The sequence below is a fragment of the Panthera tigris genome, chromosome B3 (assembly GCF_018350195.1).
Source record: "Panthera tigris isolate Pti1 chromosome B3, P.tigris_Pti1_mat1.1, whole genome shotgun sequence".
Taxonomy (NCBI): domain Eukaryota; kingdom Metazoa; phylum Chordata; class Mammalia; order Carnivora; family Felidae; genus Panthera; species Panthera tigris.
The window spans coordinates 112,855,899-112,880,924 of NC_056665.1; the positions used below are offsets into that span (position 1 = coordinate 112,855,899).

Consider the following 25,026-nt stretch of genomic DNA (forward strand, 5'->3'; position numbering starts at 1 on the left):
TTCTCCCCAAATTACAAATCATAACCTGGGTCTGGCAGTGGGACAGCCTGTTGGAAATAAGGACTTCTGCTCTAAATATCCGGGCGTTACAGTTCTCACAGATTGCCAGCAAATGCTGGAACCTCCTTTGGGGGGTGAGGTCTGGTCTTGCGCCCCATCCTGCGAAGGTCCCAAGCTGGCCGGGCGCTGAGCAGCTCCCGGGGCTCCCGGCCGCCCTCCGCGGCTGGTGCGGTCCCCGCGGAGAGCTCGGAGCGGGGGCCGGGAGACCCCGCCGCCCCAGGGACGAGTCGGGCGGCGCGGAGAGGTGGGAGGCTGGAGCCTGCTGAGGTCATTTCCTGTGCCTCTCCGCGAGCCGCCCGAGGAGCCGCGCCGGCGCTCGGCCTTTAAGGAGCGGCCCGGGAGGAGGGGGCGCGGCGCGGCTCTGAATGGGGCGCCGCGAGGCCGGGCTTGGCTTTGTGCGGCCAGCCCGCGGGCACCCCGCCCGGCCCCCGCCCCGCCCACCGCGACCCCTGCTGCCGCGGAGCGGAGACCCGGCGGTCGCCGCGGACTCGGGCTAGAAGGACGCAAGGTCAGCGGCGGACGCGCGCGGAGGGCGCCCGTGTGCCGGGTGGGCGGCGGGAGCGTCCGCGAGCTGGCGGGAGGTGAGCGGCCGCGCGCGCCTCGCAGGCAGGGACGGGCTTGGCGGTGTGCGCTGGCGGGGAGGTGTTTGGCGGAGCGGAGAGGAAGGGCTCCCTCCTGCCGGAGGGCGATTCCAGAGCAGGTGCCTCCCCGCCTGGCGCTGAGGGCGCTGGCAGCCGTGGTCGGACCCGGGGGACTCGTACCAAGCGGCGAGGAGTCGCCTTTCCCGGGAGGAGCGGGAGTTTGGGACCGGCTCGAGCCGGTTGCCCCCGGGAAGGGCCCTCGGGCGCACTTGCAGGCGTCCCACTGCGTTGCCGAGCGCTCTCTTGCCCTCTCGCTTTCCGCCTCCCGCCCTCCTCCCCGCCTCGTCTCAGGTAATCTCTGTGGTTTCTCGGTAGTTCTCTTAGGGATTCTGTTGGTCCGGCTAGACTCCTAGAGGCAGGTCAGCCAAGCAGAAAAGAAAACAAGTTGGGCACCGAGTGACAGCAGTAGCTTTGTGTCCTGGGAGCCGTAGTGACTTTATCACCAGGGACCAGGAAGCCTTAATGGGGGTAGCAGAGGCAGTGAAGACCCTCACCTGGAAGTAGAATCCGCCCCGTGTGGGTTTCCTCCCTGCCAGGACATCTCCGTAAGCTTTTACTGTGAGTCCATCTCATAAACTCTTTTGGACAGAACCTTAGTTCCTGGTACAGTTTCCACTTGAAAGATCATTTTAATAACAATTTCAATGGAAAAGTCGTGGATTCTTTCCTCAGGCTTTTTGGACTGTCTTCTGTGTTCCAGACTCTACATGTGGTAACGTCACTTAACTAACATCAGTTACCTAGTGTTTCTGCATACTGTTATCCCCATTTTATAAAGAAGGAAACAGTCTCAGAAAAAATGTGATCTGCCCAAGGTTATATAGCTAAAAAGTGGAAAAGGCAAAACTCAAACCCAAGCCTCCTAAATTCCTAAGGTGGGGTGTAGTCCGTTATCAGCTACCTTCCCTCTCATAGACTGCTTTGGAGGCCTGCTCAGAGCTGGGTTATGACAGGGTACCTACCCCCTGTGGTCTCAGACTCATTGAGACTAACAACTGAGTTGAGAAAATGTGGGGCCCCTTCTGCCCTCCTCCGAAGTCACCAGCTCCCCGGAAGAAACATGTACCTCCTACTCTGCTCCCCCGTTGTGCACTCCTGGTTACTCTTCCCTTCTCTCTGTGAGGCTGTGTTTCCATGTGGGGAACTCTGTGCCCCTTTTGGTTTGAAGAGCGTTGTATAGATGCTGTACATGCTGAGGTTAAGGTGCGGGGATTTCCTCAGTCCTGATCTGGGTGAGTTCACAGCAGGCTGGCTGCTGAGCCACCATCCGGCATTCTCTGGATAGCCCAGCTGAGTCTTCTCTGGATAGCCCAGTTGAGCCATCTCTCCCTTCTGTCAAAAATGAATTCGAAACTGACCTCCTCCATGGGAAAACAGGCACTTATTGCTGGCGGGAGTATGAATTAGAATAGTCTCGGAAAAGGCAATCTGGACAATTTGGCCATTTAAAAACGTGTTCTCACTTAACGCTACAATTCCATTTCTGGGATTTTATCCTTCAGATATACTCTTATGTATATGAAATGACATATATTTGTTGCAGCATTGTTTATTTTAGCAAAAGTTTTCAAACAACCCAAATGTGTGTTAGTAAGGGACTCTTGGGGCACCTGGGTGGCTCAGTCAGTTAAGTGTCTAACTCTTGATTTCGGCTCAGGTTATGATCTCACAGTTCATGAGATCGAACCCCACACTCACGGTGTGGAGCCTGTTGGGATTCTCTCTCTCCCTCTCTCTCTCTCTGCCCTTCCCCTGCTCTCGTGCATGTTCTCTCTCTTTGTCTCTCTCAAAATAAGTAAATAATTTTTTAAAGTTATAAAAAGCTTTATAAAAAAAATAAGGGACTCTTAAGTCATGTAATAGCTACACAGTAGAAAACAATAAAGCTGTTAAAGAGAATGGAGGGAAGACGGAGAGGGTATGTATGTTGATACAGGAAGATCTCTAAGTTATAGGTTAAGGACAGTGTGTAGAGTGTGCTACCATTTGTGTTTGTGTATGTGTATGCAACATGTATAAGAATGCTTGTGTCTACGCTGGATATTTCTGGAAGACACAAAACCCCATAACACTGTGGCTGAGGGACAAGGTGGGAAGAAGCCTTACTTTGTACCGTATACACTTTTGTTCAGTACTCAAAAATAAAGAGATAAAGGGGCACCTGGGTGGCTTAGTCAGTTAAGCACCCAACTCTTGATTTCGGCTCAAGTCGTGATCTCATGGTCATGGGATTGAGCCCTGACTCAGGCTCCGTGCTGAGTGCAGAGCCTGTTTGAGATATTCTCTCTCTCTCTCTCTCTCTCTCTCTCTCTTTCTCTGTCTCACTCTCACTGTTCCTCCCTCACCCCCACTCATGCCCTATCTCTCTCAAGATAAATACATAAACTTAAAAAAAAAAGTGGTAAAATAATCTTTAAAAATCCCCTCACCTCTCTGAGGTAGATCTGGTAGTAAGCACATGTATGAGCCACATCTCCTAGTACGCCAAGGCACTGTTGGTTTGCCTTTTCTTTGTTGATAGTAGCTATCAATATGGAGTGCTGTGTGCCAGGCTTTTATGATATCTCCTTTAATTCTCAAAAAAATATGACCTAGTGTGCCTATGAAATTGCCATTTTTTGAAGGTCAAAAAATGGTTAAATGTTGATAATTCCATGATTCAACCTAATATTATTGCCCTCCTTTTCAAATATTATTGCTCTCAATTTCAAAATGGAGCTGAGGCTCAGAGAGTTAGGCAAATGGTTTAAGGTCACATGATTAATTAGTGCCTGAGCCAGTACTCAAACCCAGGCTTGTTTGGCACCAGGAGAGGGGATCTGAAGTACTACACTCTGCTGTTTCCCTTTACTGGTTTTGTTCTCAAAGGATGCTATTCGTGATTGTCCTAGTCCTTTCTGGTATTTAGATCCCCGAAGGCTGGAACATGCTCACCTTTTCCTGTCTCTTCCAACATTGTGAAATGTGCTGCCTCAGCACCCAAGAGTAAAACACAAATTGTTGGCTTGATCAGATGACATGGTGCGGTCAGAGGGAGCTATGCCCCTGTATGCACTCACCCTCCCCCAGCTCCGTCCCCAGAAAAGGGGCACAAAGCTCTTCCTTTCCCATAGTTGGGCAGGTAGTCAGTCTAGTCTAGCACTTGTAGAAGATGATGGTAGCCTACCACTAGCAAGTGGAAATCACAAAAGGTGCTCACATTCAGAGTGAACCATAGTGAGGTGACACGGGAGAGCCCAGTGGAAATTGTACCCAGAACAGAGTTCCTGTTACCTTCTGAAGCCTCCTGCAGTGGCCTCTTCCCTCTTTCCTTTAGGTTCTTGTATTGACTGGTCCTCTTTGTAGGGAAGTTCCAGGATATTCAGACTGTAGACCTGAGCCCTACAAGCCATGGGATCTTTAATTCATCTTTATGTCCCCAACCTCGCACGTAGAAATCACTTCACAAAAGTTGGTTGAATTAAATTTAATCTCAGCATTTTGTCAATTTCTCGTCAAATCCCTAAACCTTCCAGAGCCATCCCAGGTCAAGTCTGTGTTTTCTCTGATACAGGCTCAAAGTCTGAGGTCACCTAAGGACTCCCTGTGCCCCCTTTTCATCACCCATCCTGCATGCAGCCCCTGCCTCTGAGGCATGCTCCTCCAGCCTTGTGGCTGTGTCAGCCCAGGATGCTGGAGGACTTAGGGAGTTCCAAAGCAGGAGTCAAGGCTGTGTGGTCACTTGCTGGGCAGTGTAGCCTGCTGGGCACTAATAGGAATCAAGAGAAGTGGGTTTCACAAGAGTGGCCGTGAGTCAACCATCGTAGCTCGGGGGAGGGTGCATGGGGATTTATTGTACTATTCTCCCTACTTCTTGTGTATATTTGAAGCTTTCCAGACTAAAAAACAAAGAGAACAGTTGAGCTGGGTTTTGTCCCTTCTCTCATTTCCCCACCTATTTTGCCGTTAATGTTCTATCTGTGTTAGGCTAGCCGGGTAGCATGAGACTCCACCCCCACTACTGAAGCATCTTCACGGAAAGAGGATGTTCTGTATGCTGGGAGATCATTCTTGGCCCAGCTTTGACACTGCTTAGCTCTATGTCTCAAGGCATGGTTGCGCTGGGTTTTCTCATCTATCTGTTCATTGTGAATAGTATCACTTGTCCTACATCTCAGGGATATTGAGAGGATAAGGAGAGAAATAACTCCTACACAGTGCTTTGGAAAGTTAAAAACTGTTCTTTAAGTTAATTTCTGCTCATCTTTGCAAGTCTTTATGGGAGGTACAAGTACAAGGTGACCAAGCAGGTGAAGTTCACTGTACTGGTATTTTGCTTTTATGTTTTGCCTCATGTTTTCTAGCTGCCGCGGCAACCACCTGCTTCTGTCGGAAGAGCCTCTGGGCCACGCGCTTGGCAGCAGGCACCTTGCTCCAGTTCCCTTTCGAAACCCCGTAGCTCTCCTCACATGCTAAGACAAGCCCAGCGCAACTCTTTCCGCGCCACCACCCCCCACCCCCCCCACCCCCGACATTAGCGTGCCCAGGGCAGGGAGAGGTTTAAGCAGAGCACTTGATCTATTCGAAAGTGTGATGTCATAAGATGCTTGATTGGGAAAGCACTCCCTGCAGTCTAGAGATAATTTCAGATATCAGGACCAGGCAGAGGCCAATGATATGTTTTATTTCCAAGCTCCTGGAGATTTTCATGATTGGTTTTCCACTGTCCTCTTGGAATCTGAGCTGTAGTTTGACAGTCAATAAGAGGGTGCCACAAAAGAATTAAGTTTCTCCTCTCCCTAGGTTTTACTTGTGTGTTTTTACTGCTAATGCTTAGCCCCAAGCGAGGTTGCAAGACACTCAGGTCCTATGTTCAGATCTACCACTTTTTTTATTTATACAAGGAAAAGCAACCCCCCCCCCCCCGCCCTTAAAGGACAAAGCAAATCAAACATGAAGCCTCTGGCCTTCTCTGGAGGCCCCACAAGGTTGTTTTGTCTTTTCAGCTGTGATCTTAGCTCAGAGAAGGTCATGTTTTGTTTTTGCCTTTTGTCTTCCTCCCCGTTCCAGTCGGTCCCAGTCTTTTGAGGTGGGGATTGCTGGGAGGTCACAATGTTGGGATTGTTTGGGATGACAGTTCCGGGAGAGCAGGGCTGAGGTCATGCGTTCAGTGTTCTGAGCAGCCCAGAACCGAAAGATGCAGACACTAGACTCATCAGTGTTTAATTGTTGGGCCTTTCTCTGCAGGTCTACTGACGCTGTTTTTTAAATGAAAAGTCTGGATATAGGATAAACGTCTGTGCTTATGAAGGTTATGGTGTCAGGTTATGGTTTGAGACCAGGATGCCCTGGAAACTCTTGAATACAGGTTCACCCTAATATCCTACCAAGGATCCTGTCAAGGATCCTAAAAGGTCCTGTAAAATATTTCTCTCATTCTTAACAATCCAGCTCACTCTTTGTGAGATCAGAATTCTTTCAAGTTTCTAGATGTGTAAAGAGCAGAGTTGCTAAGAGCAGGAGCTTTGGGACAAGAACTCCAGCCCCACTACTTACTAGCTCTAGAACTCTTTGTATAAGTTATTTAGCCTCTCAGTTCCTCAGTGTCCTCATGTGAGAGTGTAGACAGTAGTGCCCACACCTTGTCTTATGTGTTGTCATGAGGATTAAAGAGGCCACACATGCCTGGCATACACTGAGAACCCAGTAAATGATAGCTATTTGTGGTATGAGAGAAAGATCCATGTAAAAGCTAAATGTGAGGTGGGAAGCAGTATTGGTGGTTAACACATTAAAGACAGACTCACTGGTCACCAAGACGGTATTTGGCAACAGGGCAGGAGGTGACTGGGTTTTCTGAGGCATGTGGCTCCTAAAGAAAGGAAAAGGGATTTAAAAAAATAAAGTTTTGTTACAGAAAATTCTAGGCATATATTCAAGTAAAAAGGCCAGTATAAAGAACTCCCATGTACCTATTACCCAGCTTCAAAACTTGGAAATATTTTGATAAATCTGATTTCATGTATTTCCTTCCTAGACCACTGCTAACCCCCCGACATTATATCATTTCACCTGTAAGTCTTATGTATCTCTGACAGATCACATTTTAAAAATATTATCAACCTAAAAAAATAAGTCATTCCTTAAAAATCATCTTAATACTAGAGTAATCATGTGTCATGGTTTGGGACAGACCAAATTTATGCTGGTGGCCAAGTGTAATTATTAGTAGCAGGGAGGATTTTAAAAGTTCTGATGGCAGGTATGTTTTCCAGCCCATCTCTCCCCTGTGTTCACTCTGCTTGTGTCCTCTCTCGTGCATACTCATACATGCTGCTTCATTTTCTCATCCCCAACCAGTTGTCTTCTCTAAAATTTATCCAAGAGACATCTGGATAAATTCCCCTGACTGGCGATATTATAGGTGTCTGAATTTGTATCATTGTTTCCCAAAGACTTGTGGCATTCTCCAGAGGTTACAGCAAAATGTCTACCAATTTTTTTGGTTTATATTTTAGAACTTAGAGTGAGAATCTGTTTCAGAGGAGGATGATTCGATGACAACTGACAGAATCCCAACTAAATAGGAAATTGTCAAGGACATGCAAAGCTTTGGATTTTCATTCCATTTTTTCTCATCAAAAATCTCCGAGTGGGGGTGCCTGGCTGGTTCAGTGAAGCATGCAACTCTTGATCTCTGGGTCGTGAGTTCAAGCCCCACACTGGGTGTGGAACCTACTTGAAAGAAAGAATGAATAGATGGATCCAAGGAAGGATGGAATGCAGAATTACGATTTGTTAAAAGTAAATAAATAAATCAATAAATAACATTATATACATGTAGTAGAATCAGTAATAAACTGGAAATCAGGGTTCTGCCTCCAGTTAGCTATATGATCTCAAATGAATCTGTCACTCACTTTAAGCCTTCCCTAAACATCGTCCCCTCTTTATCCCTCTCCCATAGCCTACCCCATTTCCCTGTTCCCATTTATCTGCATATCGATTAGCAATTGTGACTACATTCTCTCTTAGATTTTCCTGAGTTCCCTGGAAAACTCAAAGATAAGGGGGCCTCTTTTATTTACCTTTGCATCTCCAGTGCCTAGAAGGGTGTCTGGCATATAAATGTCTATTGAATGGATACATATTTGTTAAATGGATAATTGAATGAAACACAGATGAGGCCCAATTCTCCTTACAGTTTCTCACATTTCGTGATTTCCTGAGTTTGCCCAGCTAACTTACGTTGGAACAGGACACATTGAGCTAAGAAAGGTGACAATGGGACGCAGGGAGAGCAATGACTAACTCACAGCCCGTAGCCCTGTATTCTCTACCCTCCTCCTCACACACTTCTTGATCTTCTCCTCTTGCTGTGTGCTGGTTCTCAGGGCTCCCTGGAGTAGCCAGAAGTGGATTCCATCATGGCAGAACTCAAGGTGGAGACCCGAGCCAGCGTAGACTGGCAGAAGCGCTGCCTGGCCTTGGAAACCCAGCTCTTCCGGTTCCGCCTGCAGGCCAGCAAGATCAGGGAGCTGCTGGCTGACAAGGTGAGTCCTGGAGACCTAACCTCATCTCAGAGGTCTGTGTCCGCTAGGGCAGGAGTTAGGGAGAGTTAGAGAAGGTAAACTTTCTTTTTTCTAGGTATTAATTAATTTTGTTTTAATTTTTAAAAATATTTTTATTTATTTTTGAGAGAGAGAGAGAGAGCACAAACAGGGGAGGGGCAGAGAGACACGGAGACACAGGATCCAAAGCAGGCTCCAGGCTCTGAGCTGTCAGCACAGAGCCTGACACCGGACTCAAACTCATGAACTGTGAGATCATGACCCGAGCCGAAGTCAGACGCTTAACCTACTGAGCCACCCAGGTGCCCCTTAATTAATTAATTTTTAATTGAAGTATATTTGACATATAACATTATATAATTTAAGGTACACCACATGTTAATCTGATACATTTATATTTTGCAATGTGGCTGTCTTTGTAGTGGTAATTAGCACTTTTATCACATTATGTAATTGCCATTTCTTTTTAGGGGTTGGAATAATGAAGTTCCAGTTTCCTAGCAAGTTTGATGACTATAATACAGTACTCTTGTCTGTATTCACTATACTGTGCATTAGATCCCTAGGGCCTATTTACTACTCATTGCAAGAAGGTGAACTTTTTTTTTTTTTTTTTAATTTTTTTTAAACGTTTATTTATTTTTGAGACAGAGAGAGACAGAGCATGAACGGGGGAGGGTCAGAGAGAGGGAGACACAGAATCCGAAACAGGCTCCAGGCTCTGAGCTGTCAGCACAGAGCCCGACGCGGGGCTCGAACTCACGGACTGTGAGATCATGACCTGAGCCGAAGTCGGCCACTTAACCGACTGGGCCACCCAGGCGCCCCAACAAGAAGGTGAACTTTTAATAAGATGCCCTCCACACATGCAGAATGAAATCTAAGATAGTTACTTCTTTTTTAAGCCCAAATCAAAGCAATTTACTAAGCTATCATCATGCATTCTCTCCTGGTCCAGAGAAATGATAGACATCTTGGTCCTCCATTACCTCTTGAGTCAACTGGCTGTAGTGGAAGTTCTGTTATTCCCTTAATATTTCTTTCTCAGTGTGGGGAAGAAGGGACGATGTTTTACTGTTCACCCTGTATTAAGCAGACAAGCTATGAAAGGCAGCCTGATTTTCTAGTGACAAGGACACAGATTTTGGAGCCAGATCCACCTGGCTCTGCCACTTACTAGCTATGCTGTGTGACCCTGAGCAAGTCCCTTCACCTCTAAGGCAGGGACACAAATGTCTGCCTTTCACAGTTATTTTGAGATTTGTATCAGGTCACACATATAAAGGTTCTGGCATGGAATAGGTCTTAAATGGGAACGATTATTATCTTTACAGGTGTGGATGGGCTGGTCTGGGAAACTGACAACCATTTGTAATGTTTCTGTGGGAAGAGACAGTCTAAACACCTGACTTTCAGAGGCATTTTGGAGCATAACCTGTCTGGAGAGTAGAGTCCTGTACTAAAAAAAAAAAATCTATCTATCTATCTATCTATCTATCTATCTATATCTATGTCTGTCTATCTATCTATCTATCTTGAATCAACTCTTTTCTTTCTAGTTTTGCTTACATTATCCATCTCCTGAGCCAACCCTTCCTTCATAGTACAAAAGTAAAAATGAGTCCACCTCTTTCCAAGTAATGTTGAGGTCTTTATTAGTAAAGCCTGGGTAAAAGGCCTGTTTTATGATAGCCCCACAACCTGGAGTCCAGGAAGACAAGTTATTGGCGTTTCCCCTGCATTTCCACTGCTGAGGGTAATGGCCCTCGACTAGCCTGGATTAGAAGTTGTGAACTTTGGGTCTGTTGGCATTGCTGTCTACTAGTTCAGGCTTTGCGAAACAGAGACCAGCAGGGTTCCTATGGATATGGTTCAGATACTGCCAAGAGAAAGGGTAGAATTCAGCCATCTCAGGTAAAGGGAAATGGGCTTTAGATAGTAGTTCTCAAAGGGTGGTCGTGGGACTATCCAGGCCAGAAATCTGGAGCACTTATTAAGCGTGTGCATTCCTGGGCCCCACCCCAGTCCTCCTGATCCAGGTATCCTAGGGATGCTGCTCATAATCTGCATGTTTAACAAGCTCCCAGAAATTAGTTTTGTACACTGTAAAGTCTGAGAACATTGCCTTAGGATATGTGACTGGGGAGGGGTAGGAGGGAAGGAAAAGATAAGTAAGGATCCTCCAGCTGGTCTAAAACACATCTCAGAGGGAAGAGACTTCTGTTTCTAGTGATATGGACCACAAAATAACCTTTAAGAAAGACTGCTATGAAACACCTAGAAATACTATATTAAATATTTAAAATATTTTTCTCCGTGCAGAGCCATGCACTGAGAAGAGTAGGAGGAATCCTCAGCCAGCGAAATGAAGTAGAACCCAAGTGGTATTCAACTCTGACAGCTGAGTGGGACGGGCTATGTGGCTGGCCTCCCTGTAGTAATGAAAGGTTTGAGGTTTGAGTTTTAGCATCTGTGGAGACAGGGATGAGGTCTGGTCAGTTGGAAGCTGGAGCTGAAACTGAAACTTTCATGTAAAGTCAGTACTGTCGGGGCACCTGGGTGGCTCAGTTGGTTAAGCATCTGCCTCTTGACTTCAGCTTAGTCATGATCTCATGGTTTGTGGGATCAGCTGTGAGTCAGGCTCTGTGCTGATAGCACGGGGCCTGCTTGGGATTCTCTCTCTCTCTCTCTCTCTCTCTCTCAGCCCCTCCCAAGGTCACATTCTCTCTCTATCTCTCTCTCTCAAAATAAATAAGTAAACTTAAAAAAAAATAAAGTCAGGACTGTCAAAATAATATAAAAAGATAAGGAAAAGAAAATCATCTACCAAGACAGGAAGATGACAGAAAAGTTTCTCAGACTTAGCCAAGGCTCTGGGCACAAAAAACAAAAAGCAAAAGGAAAGTACGCCCTGAGAACCTGATGATGGTATTGGTTTAATATTAGAATTTATATTATTTGTGTGGATTAGGAACCTTAAGTTCTGGGCCAGTGATACCCCTAGGACCCTAGATACAGACACAGAACCTCTCTGGAGAAACAAAACCTCAACCCAGATTATACAGGATCCTCACAGGCAAAAAGCCATGATAAAGATGAATATATGATCCAAAATGACTAAATACTTGAGAGAATAATTTTTACTGAGTTAGAGTCCCCATACACAACAAACAAGTAGACTAGGTCCCTCAAGAACTTCAAATAAGGAGCTGTTGGCAAGTTCCTTCAATATTATTGAATAAAATTGAATTCCTTCAAATTGTTGAAGATGTAATGAAGTGATTGAACACAAAAGGCAAGAATAAGACGCTATTCAAAAAGATTAGGTAGGTAGACTTGAAAAAGAACGAAATAGAACTGCTAGAAGCAAAAAATGTTTTCATTGTATAACTAAATGTTCAATAGATAAATTAAATGTCAGATTAGGCACCATTGAGACAAGCTTAATGAATGGAAAGGTGGACCTGAGGAAGTCATCCAGAATGGAGCCCAGAGAGATAAAGGCACGGAGACTGAGACACGGATGTTAGAATGACAAGATCCTATAAAGTTCCAGAGGTGGAGAAGAGAATGAAGGAGAACATTACTCAAAGAGATAATGGTTTAAAAATTCCCAAACTTAAAAAAATATATATTTATTTTGAGAGAGAGAATGAATGTGTGCACAAGTGGGCTAGGGGCTGAGAGAGAGATGAAGAGTAAGAGAATCCCAAGCAGGCTCTGCACTGTCAGCATGGAACCCACTGTGGGGGCTTGATCCCTTGACTGTGAGATGAGGACCTGAGCTGAAATCAAGAGTTGGATGCTCAACCAACTGGGCCACCCAGGCGCCTCTAAAAACTCACAAACTTGTTGAAAGATGTGAAGCCTCAGATTTGGGAAGCAGAATGAGTCTAAGCAGTATAAATTTTTTAAAAAACCCATGCTTACTGTATTAGCTAGATTATAATTCAGCTGCTGTAAGAAAGAACCCAAGGTCACAATGGCTTAAACCCAACAGATGTTTATTTCCCTCTCGTGTAACATTCCAGACATGAGCTGTATAATTCTAGGGTGACATCTGCTGTAGGTTTGAAGAGGAGGGTTCACCATGATGTCCATATTCCAAACCCGTCCCTTTTAGTGGTGACCCGAAGGTTCCATTCATTGCTTCTCCTCATATCCCATTGATCAAAACTCATTCACATGGTTGTACCCAGCAGCAGGGAAGATTGGAAAGCGTAGTCTTTATTCTGGAGAACTACGTGCTCTGTTGAAAGTTGGAGGCTGTTATTTGTATGAGAGAGAGAGGAGAACAGGTACTGGGGAACATGTAGCAGTCTGTAAGTCTGAAATTTAAGTCTATAATAATGGTAATAAGTAGAAATAGAGTATATAACTTATCAGTAGAGTAGGGAAATGTAATAAAGTCTATTAAATCCAGGCTGGGAAGAAAATGAAAAGAGTATTTTAAAAAAATGGAGTAAATAGCACAAAATGCAATGGTAGAAATAAATCCAAATGTATCAGTCATAAGGAGACATATATAAGAAATCTTTTGGGGCACCTGGGTAGCTCGGTCGGTTGAGCCTCCGACTTTAGCTCAGGTCATGATCTCACGGTCTGTGAGTTCAAGCCCCGCATCGGGCTCTGTGCTGTCAGTTCAGAGCCTGCAGCCTGCTCTCTCTGCCCCTCCCCTGCTCATGCTCTGTCTCTCTCTCTCTCAAAAATAAATAAACATTAAAAAAGAATTAAAAAAAAAAGAAATCTTTTTATATACAAGAATTTAGCATTGCTATATGAAAAATTGGGAATATCCTAAATGTCTGTCAACAGGGAGGTGTTTAAGTATATTGAGTGTGTTTGTACAATGGAATACGACATTGCCGTTAAAAATGAATCAAGTGAGGGACGCCTGGGTGGCTCAGTCGGTTGAGCATCTGACTCTTGATTTCAGTTTGGGTCATGATCCCAGATTCCGTGCTGAGTGTGGAGCCTCCTTAAGATTCTCTCTCTCTTGGGGTGCCTGGGTGGCTCAGTTGGTTGAGTGGCCGACTTCGGCTCAGGTCATGATCTCACGGTTTGTGAGTTCAAGCCTCGTGTCAGACTCTGTGCTGACAGCTCGGAGCCTGGTGTCTGCTTTGGATTCTGTCTCCCTCTCTCTCTGCCCCTCTCCTGCTCATGCTCTGTCTCTCTCTGTCTCTCAGGAATGAATAAATGTTAAAAAAAAAAATTTGTTTTTAAGATTCTCCATCTCTCTATCTCTGTCTCTCAAAAAATATTAAAATAATAAAAATGAGTCAAGTGAGCTACATATGTAAGATTAACCAATCTCAAAAACCAACACTGAACAGAAAAGATCAGGAGAATGTATATAGAATAATATGGTTTATATAAAGTTTTAAAACCTAAAGCTTGTTGTTTAGGGGTATATCAAATGAGGTAAAATGTAAATACAACCAAGTGTGGGGTAGATGCTAGAAGGGGAGGAGTGAAATCTGGGAAAAGCAGACGGGAGCTTTATGTACCACTCTGTAGGGGCCCGTTTCTTAAAGACATCAGAAGCATATATGACAGAAATTAAGATTTGATAAAGCTGAATGGTGGATACATATTTTAAAATGTTATTCTCTATGTGTTTCCTGAACTATTACATGATAAAAAATGTGTTAAAGTGCCTTCCTCCTCTATTCCCCAGGGTCCTTAAATATATCCAGATACACCTCTCTCCACAGCCCCTTGGGTCTGGGTAGGTTGAACTTTCATAAGATCATAAGATTGGCCCCATCTTCTCTTCCAGGCTGCCTTTGATTGTCATGTAGCCAGAATGCCCTTCCATAAAAGGTTGGGAGCTCAGAGTGTGACTTGGGTAAAGAAAGGGAAGCATGCAGACACAGGGCAGAAGAGACTGAGGTGTGGGGGGAAGAGAGAGAAAGAAATCTTGACTAGGGATCACAGGCTGGAAGAATTAAGTACAGAAGAGTACTGAGACATTAGCCTGACACCAGACCTTTTGGCAGGAAACCTTAAAGCCATAAACACCATGTTGCTCAATGCCGGGGCTGTGCCTGTCACCTACATTCATCTCCAAACCAACAGGACAGGTTCAACAGTTCACTTAGAGATTTTCCCCAGTACGTCAAGGTAAGTTTCAGATCAGGAAGAGATGACTCAGGCTTCTCAGGAGAGCTGGGGCTGGGGCCAAGCCCTGATCTCGGTCCTATCTCTGTCACTGCTCTTAGAGCTTACTAGTTAATCATCACCAGTACCCACCTACACCGGGTGAGCCAGGTCAGCTGGGTCCCTCTGACCAGCCCTCTCACTCACCCGTCCCCTCCACCTCTATGCGCAACTCACCCACCCATGGGGCTTGCACTGCCTGGATGACCACTGGCCATGCAATTGCTCACTGCTGGTCGTGCAGGGCAAGCCAAACCTGGGTGCTTCCCAGGGGTCCAGCCCTTCCTGGGATCAGATACTGCCCACTGGCTGCTAAGGCTTGGAAACATGCCCTTCCTCTTTCCCCACCCCACAGCCTGCTCACACCTGCCTCCCTCTTGCAGAATTGCCATTCTGGACATGGAATGATCTGTGTTAAAAAGCAAAAAAAATTTTTAAAGAAAAGATGTCAAGACTACCACATAATCCCTCACCTAAGGGTGAGAGAGGAAATGGAAGATGGGAAGAAGAAACAGTATCAGACCTTATTTCTGCTATTAACGCTTCACCAGGTCTGGTTTGCCATTGCCATGGACACCCAGACTGCCAGGGCCAGGCATTCTGGAGCCAGGTGAATTGTGGGTTCATTTCCTGTCCAGTATAGGAGTTGAGGGAATGGCTGATGTCTTGGAGTTCACATCATGCTCTGTTCCCTGGGAGCCCTTCCCCCTGCTGCCTTGCTCTCTTCCTTAGTATGCTGAAGAAGTCATAAAGGCTGTTCAGATCAATTTAAAACTTTTGATACTGTTCTAGGAGGCTTTATAGATGGATATGAAAGCCTCTTGAATTTTTTTTTCATCCTTGCTTAAACTTGTGCTTCAGTTATTCCATCACAAACGTGGGAATGTAATAACTGTCCTCAGACAAGCTATCCACAGTAGTAATTACTATGAAAAAACATGGCATCAGTATTAGAACTAACACAGGTTTTAAACTTTTAATTTACTCTGTCTGCTTCCAAAAGGGATTTCAGTGGATTTATTGAAAAGAAGTAATGTAATGAAACATCTCTCATTTTTAGCTTGAATATGTATTTTTTAATATTTATTTATTTATTTATTTTGAGAGAGGGCAAGTGTGATGGGGGAGGGGCCGAGAGAGAATCCCAAGCAGGCTCCCACTGTCAGCACAGAGCCCATCCCCAGGCTTGATCCCACAGTGAGATTATGACTTGAGACAAAATGAAGAACCAGATGCTTAACAGACTGAGCCATGAGCCACCCTGGCGCCTCTTAGCTTGAATATTTTTAACTGAAGCAACTTTTCCCAAGACCCATTCCAGTGGGATCCTGTGCACTTCCTATTTTCTAGAATCCCCTACTACAACCAAGATTTTGAAATGCACTGAGTTTTACATTTATATACCACAAATTTAGTTCAGGACTTTTTTTTGAACATACAAATGGTTCAGTTCAGTCCTCTGAAACAAAAGAACAATGACTGTTGCTCCTCCCCCCTCAGACCATGGATTATACAGAGGTGGCAATTCTGTGTAGGCATCAGCTTCCCAATGTATGGATAGAACACAGAGCCCAGAAAAACAGATCTTTAAATACCTCAGAATTTACAAAAAGCCCAAGTACTGTAAAAGGAGGGTACCTGTAGTGCTGTCAGGACTAGGTGGAAATTTGTTGAAGTCTGCATAAAGCCATCACAGCATTGGCCTTAGCTGACAGATCCAATTTGCTTTGGGAGCAGATACCTTCTAGAACTTTTATTCACTGTATACGAGCTCATATGTGTGTGTGTATCTGAGTAAAGAGAGAGAGAGGCTGTTTATTCTCCTAACCCATTTTTTCTGTATTTTTTCTGGAGCCATATATTGATAGAGCTCTGTACTCCTCTGTAAAGCTATTTGAGAAGCCCTGTGCTGATGGGGACTTGGCCCTGGATGTATCCCTGAAGGATCAGCTTTGCTTTGCTGTCTGTGGCCAGTCTAGTGTTTTTTCAGAGTGTGGTCTCTATGCCACCTGCATGAGTATCAGCTGAGATTTCTGGGGCACGGACCCAGGAATGTGCTCAGAAAGAAAATCTTAGGCTACCCAACTAAAAACCTCTGTGGGCAAGGCCTAGGAATCTGCTTAGAGTAAGCTCCATGTGGGTCCTGACCCCCCTGAAAGTCTGAGATCTACAGCCATGAACTCTTGCCACAGCCTTGCCTCGACCTCATTCAGCTGTCCTTCTAGTGGACACCTTGAGCCCGATGTGCCCCAAAGGAGCAGTGGAACTGACAGAGAAGACTCATTGCCCTTTCTCTCTCTCTCTCTCTCTTTCTTTCTTTCTTTCTTTCTTTCTTTTCTTTCTTTCTTTTCTTAATGTTTATTTATTTTTGAGAGAGAGGGACACACAGAGCTCAAGCAGAGGAGGGGCAGAGAAAGAGGGAAACACCGAATTGGATGCAGGCTCCAGGCTCTGAGGTGTCAGCCCAGAGCCTGAGGTGGTGCTTGAACTCACGAACCCTGAGATCATGACCTGAGCTGAAATCAGGTGCTTAACTGAGCCACCCAGGTGCCCCTCTCCTGCCTTTTCTATAGTCAGACACCAGGACAGCCCCATGGTCCTATATTTTATATTTTGGGGACTAAGCATATGATTTTCACTGAAGGAAAGACCTAATAAAAAAAGTACAGTTGAAAGCCATTATGTTTGATTACAGATAACAATTAATAGCTAAAACTGGGGGTTGCTACTCACGTGCTTGCAGGCAACTTATGTGAGCCAGATGGGTTCTAGGGAGAATTCAAGGGAACATGCTAGAGCTGGAGGAAGAAGCCACTTATTGCTGTAAGAAAATGTAACCCTAGCATGTCAGAGCTGAGTTTTCAAGGGAAGCTGGAAGCCAGGGATTGTATTGTGGAATCTCAGTTTTCACCTGACATATGAGATTTGTATGTGAGAGGTACAGTGGCCAACAGTGCAACAGATTCTGGAGCCAACCCTCCTGAGTTTGAATCCTGGCTCTCCCTCTTAGCCATGGGACCTGTCAGCTGAGTTACCCAACCCTTGTGCATCAGTTTCCTTATCTATACAACAGTGATAATAGTAGTGCCTGCCCCTGCCTATTGTGAAGAAGATTAAATGAGTTGATACATGTAAAGTGCTTAAACCAGTGCCAGACACACAGCAAGTGGCCTTGTTTAGTTATATCCGTGTCAGCTAAATGCTCCTAACACTGTAGGCAAAACACCCTGTAGGCTAGTAGTTAGCAACCTCTGGCTTAAAGCCATTCTCGCTGTAGATGGATCATAAGTAGGAGAGCCATATAATTTATCATCTAACCCAGGACACTTTGGAGACAGAAAAGAAGGCTCTGCTACTAATTATTCTGGGACAACAGGTGAACACCAGACTGTCCCAGGCAAACTGGTCTCCCTGATTCTAAGTGTCTTCTCTGTGTACAAAAAACCAACAAATAGCTAACTGTAAACTGCTCAGTAAGTGGCAAGTTGTGCACGTGAGCTTTAAATGAGGCATCTCGTGTAATATTCCCAACAACCCTAGGAGGTGGAGAGTCATTACTCTTTTTTTTTTCCTGGTGAGGAAACTGAGGCACAGAGCTGTTAAGGAACTTACCTAAAGGCACACCATGGCAGAGCCAGTCAGGTCCAACCCTTAGTGCTAGCCCCGTCCCAATCTCTCCAGTGGGTGCAAAGCAGTGGTAAGAAGGTTGAACCCCCTTTTCAAAGGGATAGCTGAGCACCAGCATGGCCCAGCTCTTGGCTCAGGCCACAGCTCAGGATTGTGTTGGGAGCTCATGCGAGTGCCTACTGGTCTCACTGCCATGGGGCTGCCATTTCACAGCATCATGAGTATAACAAGGAGCTGTGGACACGGGGATTAAGTACCAGGTTGCTGCCAAGTGCATTTCATCGGGTTGCTGCAGCCAGTATCAGAGCAGCTTATTTATGAGTCTCATGTGCCAGTCACAGCTGGTGAAAGTGGATCCGCCTAAAAAGCACTAAAAGTCAGCCGCCCAAACCTGACACCTACTTGGCTGGTGGATCACCCCAGGCCCACAAACTAAAAGGACAGCTGAGGACACGGTCCTGGGGAACCCTCTGATAGAAATAGAACCTAAATAAGTGGTGGCCCCACTTATTTAGCAAGCTTAAAGAACAGTCTGCCATTGTGAAAAGTATTGATGCTGGCATTAAATGAAGTTTGAATACTCTAAGAATGACGTTCCAGCATAGACACACCTGGAGTATTCCTGTGGCAGTGGAGAGAATATGCTTTCGTAAAAACAGGGAAACATAATGTTAAAAATATTCTTTTTGGGATGCCTGGGTGGCTCAGTTGGTTAAATGGCCAACTCTTGATTTTGGCTCAGGTCATGATCTCATGGGTTCATGAGTTCAAGCCCCACATCAGGCTCTGCACTGATAACACAGAGCTTGCTTCAGATCCTCTGTCTCCCTCTCTCTATGCCCTTCTCCCATTTGCACACATGCTCGCTCTCTCTCTCTCTCTCTCTCTCTATGTCTCTCTCAAAAATAAACAAATGTTAAAAATTTTAAAAAACATTCTTTTCAAACAAAGATGGCAGGTTGTTGGTAATTGTTGGAGCATAGTGATAGATACATGGATCGTTATACTCTACTCTTTAAAAAGTTCCAGATGTTCAAAATGTTTTCAATGTTCAAACATTAGTTTTAGAAGAAAAAAAAATGCTCCAGCATAAAGATGAATACCAAATGCTTTGAGTTTTGAGTTTCCCAGCCAGGAAGGTAAGAACAGCTGAGAGTCTGTAGCAATATGGGGACCCTGTGGCAGCCAGCCCGAGAATGGGAGGAGACCCCAGGCTCTGCAAGGTGCCTTCCTTTCCATTTGCTTCAGCGATAGCATACTTTAAGGGGATGTCTGGTAGTAAAATCTTGAGGGGAAAAATGCTCACCTTGTTGTCAATAACAGAGTGATTTCTGGCTCTGACCAGTGTCATTGACCACTCTTGACCCAAATGGAAATGCCCAGCTGGGAGGTAGGACTCCAGTACAATTCTGTTCTTCACTCTACCTTGGTTTCTCCATCTATAAAATAGGAAGACAGGTTTTTCTCTTGAATGAAATTTGAAAATATCAGACCGTTGTTAGAGAAGGTTATGGATATGAGAGATCATTTCCTATAGAAATCCTATGTGTTCTGAGCTACAAAGCAGATGTTAGATCAGAATGGTCCAGCTGAAGATTAATCTAGGAAACTTGTCAAGAATCCAAAGCCTTCCCATTCAATATTTCATTGTATTTTTATTTTATTTTATTATAGTTTTTTTTCAGTTTGTTTATTTTGAGAAAGAGAGGGAGGGAGGGAGAAAGGGACAGAGAATGAGAATCCCTAGCAGGCTTTGCACTATCAGTGCAGAGCCTGATGCAGGACTCGAACTCACAAACCATGAAATCATGACCTGAGCCCAAACCAAGAGTCGGACACTTAACCAGCTGAGCCACCCAGGTGCCCCGTTTTTTATTTTATTTTATTAAGTAATCTCTATATCCAATGTGGACTCGAACTCACGACACCAAGATCAAGAGTCCCATGCTCTACTTACTGAGCCAGTCAGGTGCCCTTCATTATATTCTTTAAAAAATTAAATGCTCCCAGCGACTATATTAGAGTTGCTTCTAAGGTGGGCCAAAACTTCAACTCTGGCTAGCTTCAGCAAATGGAATTTATTTGGGGGATCCTGGGACAGCTCACAGAACTAAAATAATTGCCTAACAATCATGACTTAATGAATTTTGTGCACAGTCTCTTGTGCAGCCCCTGCCTCTTTTCTCTGATTCCTCAATCCCAGATGTCAGATTCCTAGGGACAGAGAATCTGGCCTAGTCAGGTCTGGTGCCAAAGAGGGATGGGATATATAGTACTAACCTAGCCACGGGGGGCCACTGCTGTGTGTCATTGTACACTTCCCTGACCAAATAGAATTCTTGTTGCTCTGGGGGCAACCACCCCTATAACCATAATATCAGTTTATGCTATGCTGTTATCTTCTCTATAATTGCAAAGAAACGTTTGAAGGTCAAGGGATTCTTGTAACACAGGCTCTAGGGACTATTTGATTTTGAATGTTTATTTATTTATTTAGAGAGTGTGAGCGGGGGAAGGGCAGAGAGAGACAGAGATAGGATCCAAAGTGGGCTCTGCACTGACATCAGCAAGCCTGATGTGGGGTTCACACTCATGAACTGTGAGATCTTGACCTGAGCCGAAATTGGGCACTCAACTGACTGAGCCACCCAGGTTCCCCTGTTTGATTTTGCAAAGGCCACCTGACTCTGACTGATGCCTGCATCTGGCAAGGACCAGTCCACTCTTTCAGGCTTGAGTCAAGAGGCTTGATCTTTTTTTTTTTTTTTTTTTTAAGAGAGAGAGAGAGAGAGAGAGAGAGTGCAAGTAGGGGAGAGGGAAAGAGGGAGAGGAAGAATCTTAAGCAGTCTCCATGCTCAGCATGGATCCCAACACAGGGCTCGATCCCGTGACCCTGGGATTATGACCTGAGCCAAAATCAAGAGTTAGACACTCAACTAACTGAGTTACCCAGGCACCCCTTGTTCATGATTATTAAGCCCAGGAGAGGAAGGAAAGAAGAGATGTAGGCATCCTTGGCCTGAGCACACGAATGCCTATCAGAGGTGGTCCTGTCCATTGGAAGTCCAAGGGGCATTTTTGTCCCATGGGTTGTAAATCTTGAGTTGTACTTGGGATACTCAGATCCTTTCTGAAAGCATCTCTATCACCCCAATCTCAAGAAAAAGGAAAAAATGGGTAAGGAAAGGCTGCCCTGTGAAAAGAGGTGCCCCAGGTTCTCAAACATAAACCACTGCCAGGGAACTTTCCTTTCACTGCCCAGCACCAACCGGGGGGGGGGCTCCTTCTCTTCCATCCTTTAATCAAGAATGGAAGGCAGAATTTCTCTTGAGCAGACAAGAGATTGGGAAAGAGAGAAGGGATTAATTGCTCAGTTTGCTGGTAAATATCAAGCCAGGGTCAAGGCCAAAGAGAGAAGGTTGAGTAGCTGGAGAAAAGGCTAGATCTGCAGAGATGAGGTGGGCAAGGGCTGGCCTGGAGCTTGGAAGATGAGGTCTGTACAGCCTTCCGGAGGATAGGGCTGGTCTGTTAAGTCTCTAGTGTATGTTTAATGCATACGTGTTGCCTGAGGGCAAGGCAGGGTGGGGAAGGAAGCAGGTGACTTTATTGGGCCACAGCACAAGGCAGCAGGTGGCTCCTGATAGGGTGAGTCGGATGTGTGACGCTTCTGCAGAGCCTTTGTGTGATGGTGTACATGGTCTAGTGCATGGCGGAGCCCTGACCAAGGAAGGATGGGAGCTGAATTCCAGCCCATGCTCCACTTACCATGAGCTTGTGAAGCTGCAGAGATGATGTGGGCTTGTTAGCATCTCCTTAGCCTTCAGCTTACAGCTGGTCCCTGATGAGCCTACATATGGAGGTCCTTTCGCTTGGGCCAGTTGGCATAAGATTCCAGAATTGCTGAGGTCCTCGGACTTGAATGGCATGCCTCTACTGGTAGTAAGGTGGAATTTTTTTAAATGTGTCTTGAGTTTCTCTGTTTAAGATTAAAGAAGTCAAATAAGGTGATACCTATAAATGCCATTTATAGTCCAAGGTGTCCTTGATAAGGGATAAATATTTTTCCCCAGCCAGTGAGCTATCCTTGGCTGGAAAGGAACATTCTCTTACTGCTGACATGGTGGGGTCTCACGTGGGAGCACGTTCCATGCCAGGCATGTGGCGAGCCGGTACTGCCTGGGACTTGGCGCTGAGGAGACTGAGGGCTGAGGGCAGCACTGCTTCCTGAAGAACGATGTGGGACATGGCTGCCCCATGTAGGTACCCCACACACAGGAGAAAGAACTAGGCTTTTACTCGTTCAGCAGAGAGGACAGCAGCTCTAAGCTCTTTACCTGCCTCATAAATTCAGGATAAGGGAGCAGAGGGTTGCCATGAAAATCTTTGTCTTGATACCCTTGAGCCACTTAAATTGAGATGAACAATTTAAGCTCAATTTAAGCCTGTGTGGAGTGTCCACACAATTTACTCACGTTGCCCTGATGCCATGGTTGGAGTAGAGACACCCACCTACATTAGTCCTTCCTCTCTGGTTGAGCAGATGCAGGAGCTGGAGCAGAGGCTGCTGGAGGCAGAGCAGAGAGCAGAGAATGCGGAGACCCAGGTAACCGGGGCAGGGGATTGGTGGGACTGTGCAGCAGAAATGGCCGTTGGCCTTTCCTGATCCTTTTCATGGACACACACAGACATACTCATCACCCTGACAAGCTCCTTATGGGGACAAGGAAAACCAGCAGTCATGTGATAGTTCTGAACAAATTAAGGTTCATGGAGCTCTCTTTGGGCATGAAGGAGTCTTTGGGTAAGGGTTAGTGCATGAGTGGGTGGCTGGATTAGTCCACACAGGCCACGTTATGCTGAGGTAACAGGTCTGACGTCTTAGCAGCTTCTCCCATTTATTTCTTAGTCATGGTATCTCTCCATTGTGGGTTAGCTGGGGATTCTGCCTCCCATAGGGACTTAGGGGTTGAGGCTGCTGGAGCTCTCCAGCTTCCACCAGGACCCTCTGAAACATGCCGCCTCCTTGGTTGCCATGGCAGGAAGAGAGCTCTTAAATACTTCAGCCTAAAAATGCTGAGTCACTCCATTCAGACCCACTGGCGGGAGTGAATTCCATGGCCATCTGACTATAAGAGGTCTGGGAAATATTGAAAGCACAGGGCCATTCAGTGAACAGCAAATATCTCTGCCACAGTGAGATTTAAGCAGTTTCTCTCTGGGCTGTTTGTCCTGCCCAGCTTGTCCCTGTTGGGGTCCCCAGAGTTAGATGGCCTGATACCCAGCCATTTCTTTTTTGTCAATTCCTTAGTTTGCCCAGATGAGGCTTAATAAATGGTTATTGACTTAATTGGCCCCAACTGCTCTGGGTGAGGGCTCTGCCTGTGAATCATGGGCTGGGGTGTCAGGAAGTATCCCAGGGCATGTGAGCAGCTATTTCACACACACATCCCAACCCTGTGTGATGATGGTACTTTTAAGGTGGGTGTGATGGAGGAAAAGGTGAAACTGTCCAATCTGAAGAATGTGGACTCAGCCGGCAGCCTGCACCGGAAGTACCAGGAATTGCTGAAAGCCATGCAGAGCAAAGATGAGCTTATCAGCCAGCTGGAGGCACAGCTGGAGAAGCAGGTAAGTGCTGACTGCAGAGCGGCACCAATGCCCTCTGCAGCATCCATTGCCATTGGCCACACCTTCATGAACAGACCCCCTCTGCTTGAGCCCTCCGTTGGTGGGGAGCTCACTCCCTCCTGAGACTGTTCTTTCGCATGGAGATTTAACTATTAGAAGGTACATTGGGAGCCAGACAGGGGACGGATATAGTGGGGAAAGAACCTTGGAGGCAAATTGATCTGGGTTTGGATTCCCTCGCTAGCACCTGCTGCTCTCTGTGGGCAAATAAGTCATTGATTCACATTTTACACATCTGTAAGGTGGGGGTTATAATACGCCATAGGGCTGTCCAGAGAGTGAACTCAGGTATCAGACATGAAGTTGGTGTTTGGTAAGGAGAGCCTGTCTTTCTCCACCCTGGCCTTGACATGACACCTGTGGTTATCAGAGCAGCTCACAGCTGGGCAGTCAGCATTGGTCACCTGGTTGGCCAAAGTTTCTCACTGAACTTGAGCAGGCAGAGGCCAAAGTTGCTGCCTCCTCTGAGGCAGGCAAGGCCTCTTGTCTTGAGCACATGCGTGCCCAGGAGAGGCCACTGCCCAGCATTCCAGCCACAGTTAGCCCCTTTGCTCCAGAAAGGGTATCTGAGAAACATCAGTCCGCCAATTCCCTGTATCTAGCCACCTCCCCTTTACAGTTAACTTCATCCGATGCTGTGCCTTCCTTCTGTCCTTGGCCTTACCTACTGGTTATCCCCTGGTGCCAGAGTGCCATTATTTCCAACAAACACCCTTACAGTGTGACCAGATGACTTTTAATTTTCCACATGAGTATTCTTCCATGAAGGTCCCAGCTAGTCCCAGAAGTATTTTCCCACCATCACAGGCAAATTTGTAATCATTCATCAGCATTCACTGAACATACCCATTGTGCGATGTGCCTTTGTATGTTCTGGGGCACCCCAGCATGTGTTCCTGAAAAATCATGGAAAAATAGAATGTGGACACATGCAATCTTTAGCCAGTCATTCATTGACTTTAAAGATACCTTACCTCCTTTTTTGAGTGGTTCACAGAAGTGGCATCATCTGGGGATTAGTGGGCAAAATGATTCCTGCTGAAGCTTAGATCAGAAAAAAATCATTTTACAATAATAAAAGGTCAGAATAGAAAGAATGCTGTTCTACAAGTCCGTAGACCTGGGTTTAGTTCTGGCTGTGCTGCCCAAACTGACAAAGGCAAGTCACTTCACCCTCTGGGCCTCAGTTGCTGCAGCGCTATAAAGAGGGTATCAAACTAGGTCAGGGGTTGGCAGACTAGTCCTTTAAAGGGCCAGATAGTAAGTACTCTCTGGTCTCTGTTGCAACTCTTCAGCTCTAC

The 25,026-nt window shown here is 45.7% G+C and overlaps 1 protein-coding gene across 5 annotated transcripts in view; it reads left to right on the forward strand.

The window, feature by feature from the left end:
* Positions 1-541: 541 nt before the first annotated feature.
* PLEKHH1 (pleckstrin homology, MyTH4 and FERM domain containing H1) overlaps positions 542-25,026 on the forward strand; it is a 52,496-nt gene continuing 28,011 nt past the window's right edge. For 4 of the 5 annotated variants that reach the window (XM_042989953.1, XM_042989955.1, XM_042989956.1 and 1 more), the window contains exons 1-4: positions 542-568; positions 8,075-8,233; positions 22,578-22,640; positions 23,516-23,665. In XM_042989953.1, coding sequence (XP_042845887.1) covers positions 8,108-8,233; positions 22,578-22,640; positions 23,516-23,665 — 339 coding nt within the window. In that variant the 5' untranslated portion in view covers positions 542-568; positions 8,075-8,107. Of the gene's footprint in view, positions 569-7,445; positions 7,485-8,074; positions 8,234-22,577; positions 22,641-23,515; positions 23,666-25,026 lie in introns of those variants that run through there. The other variant, XM_042989954.1, reaches the window with a different exon arrangement.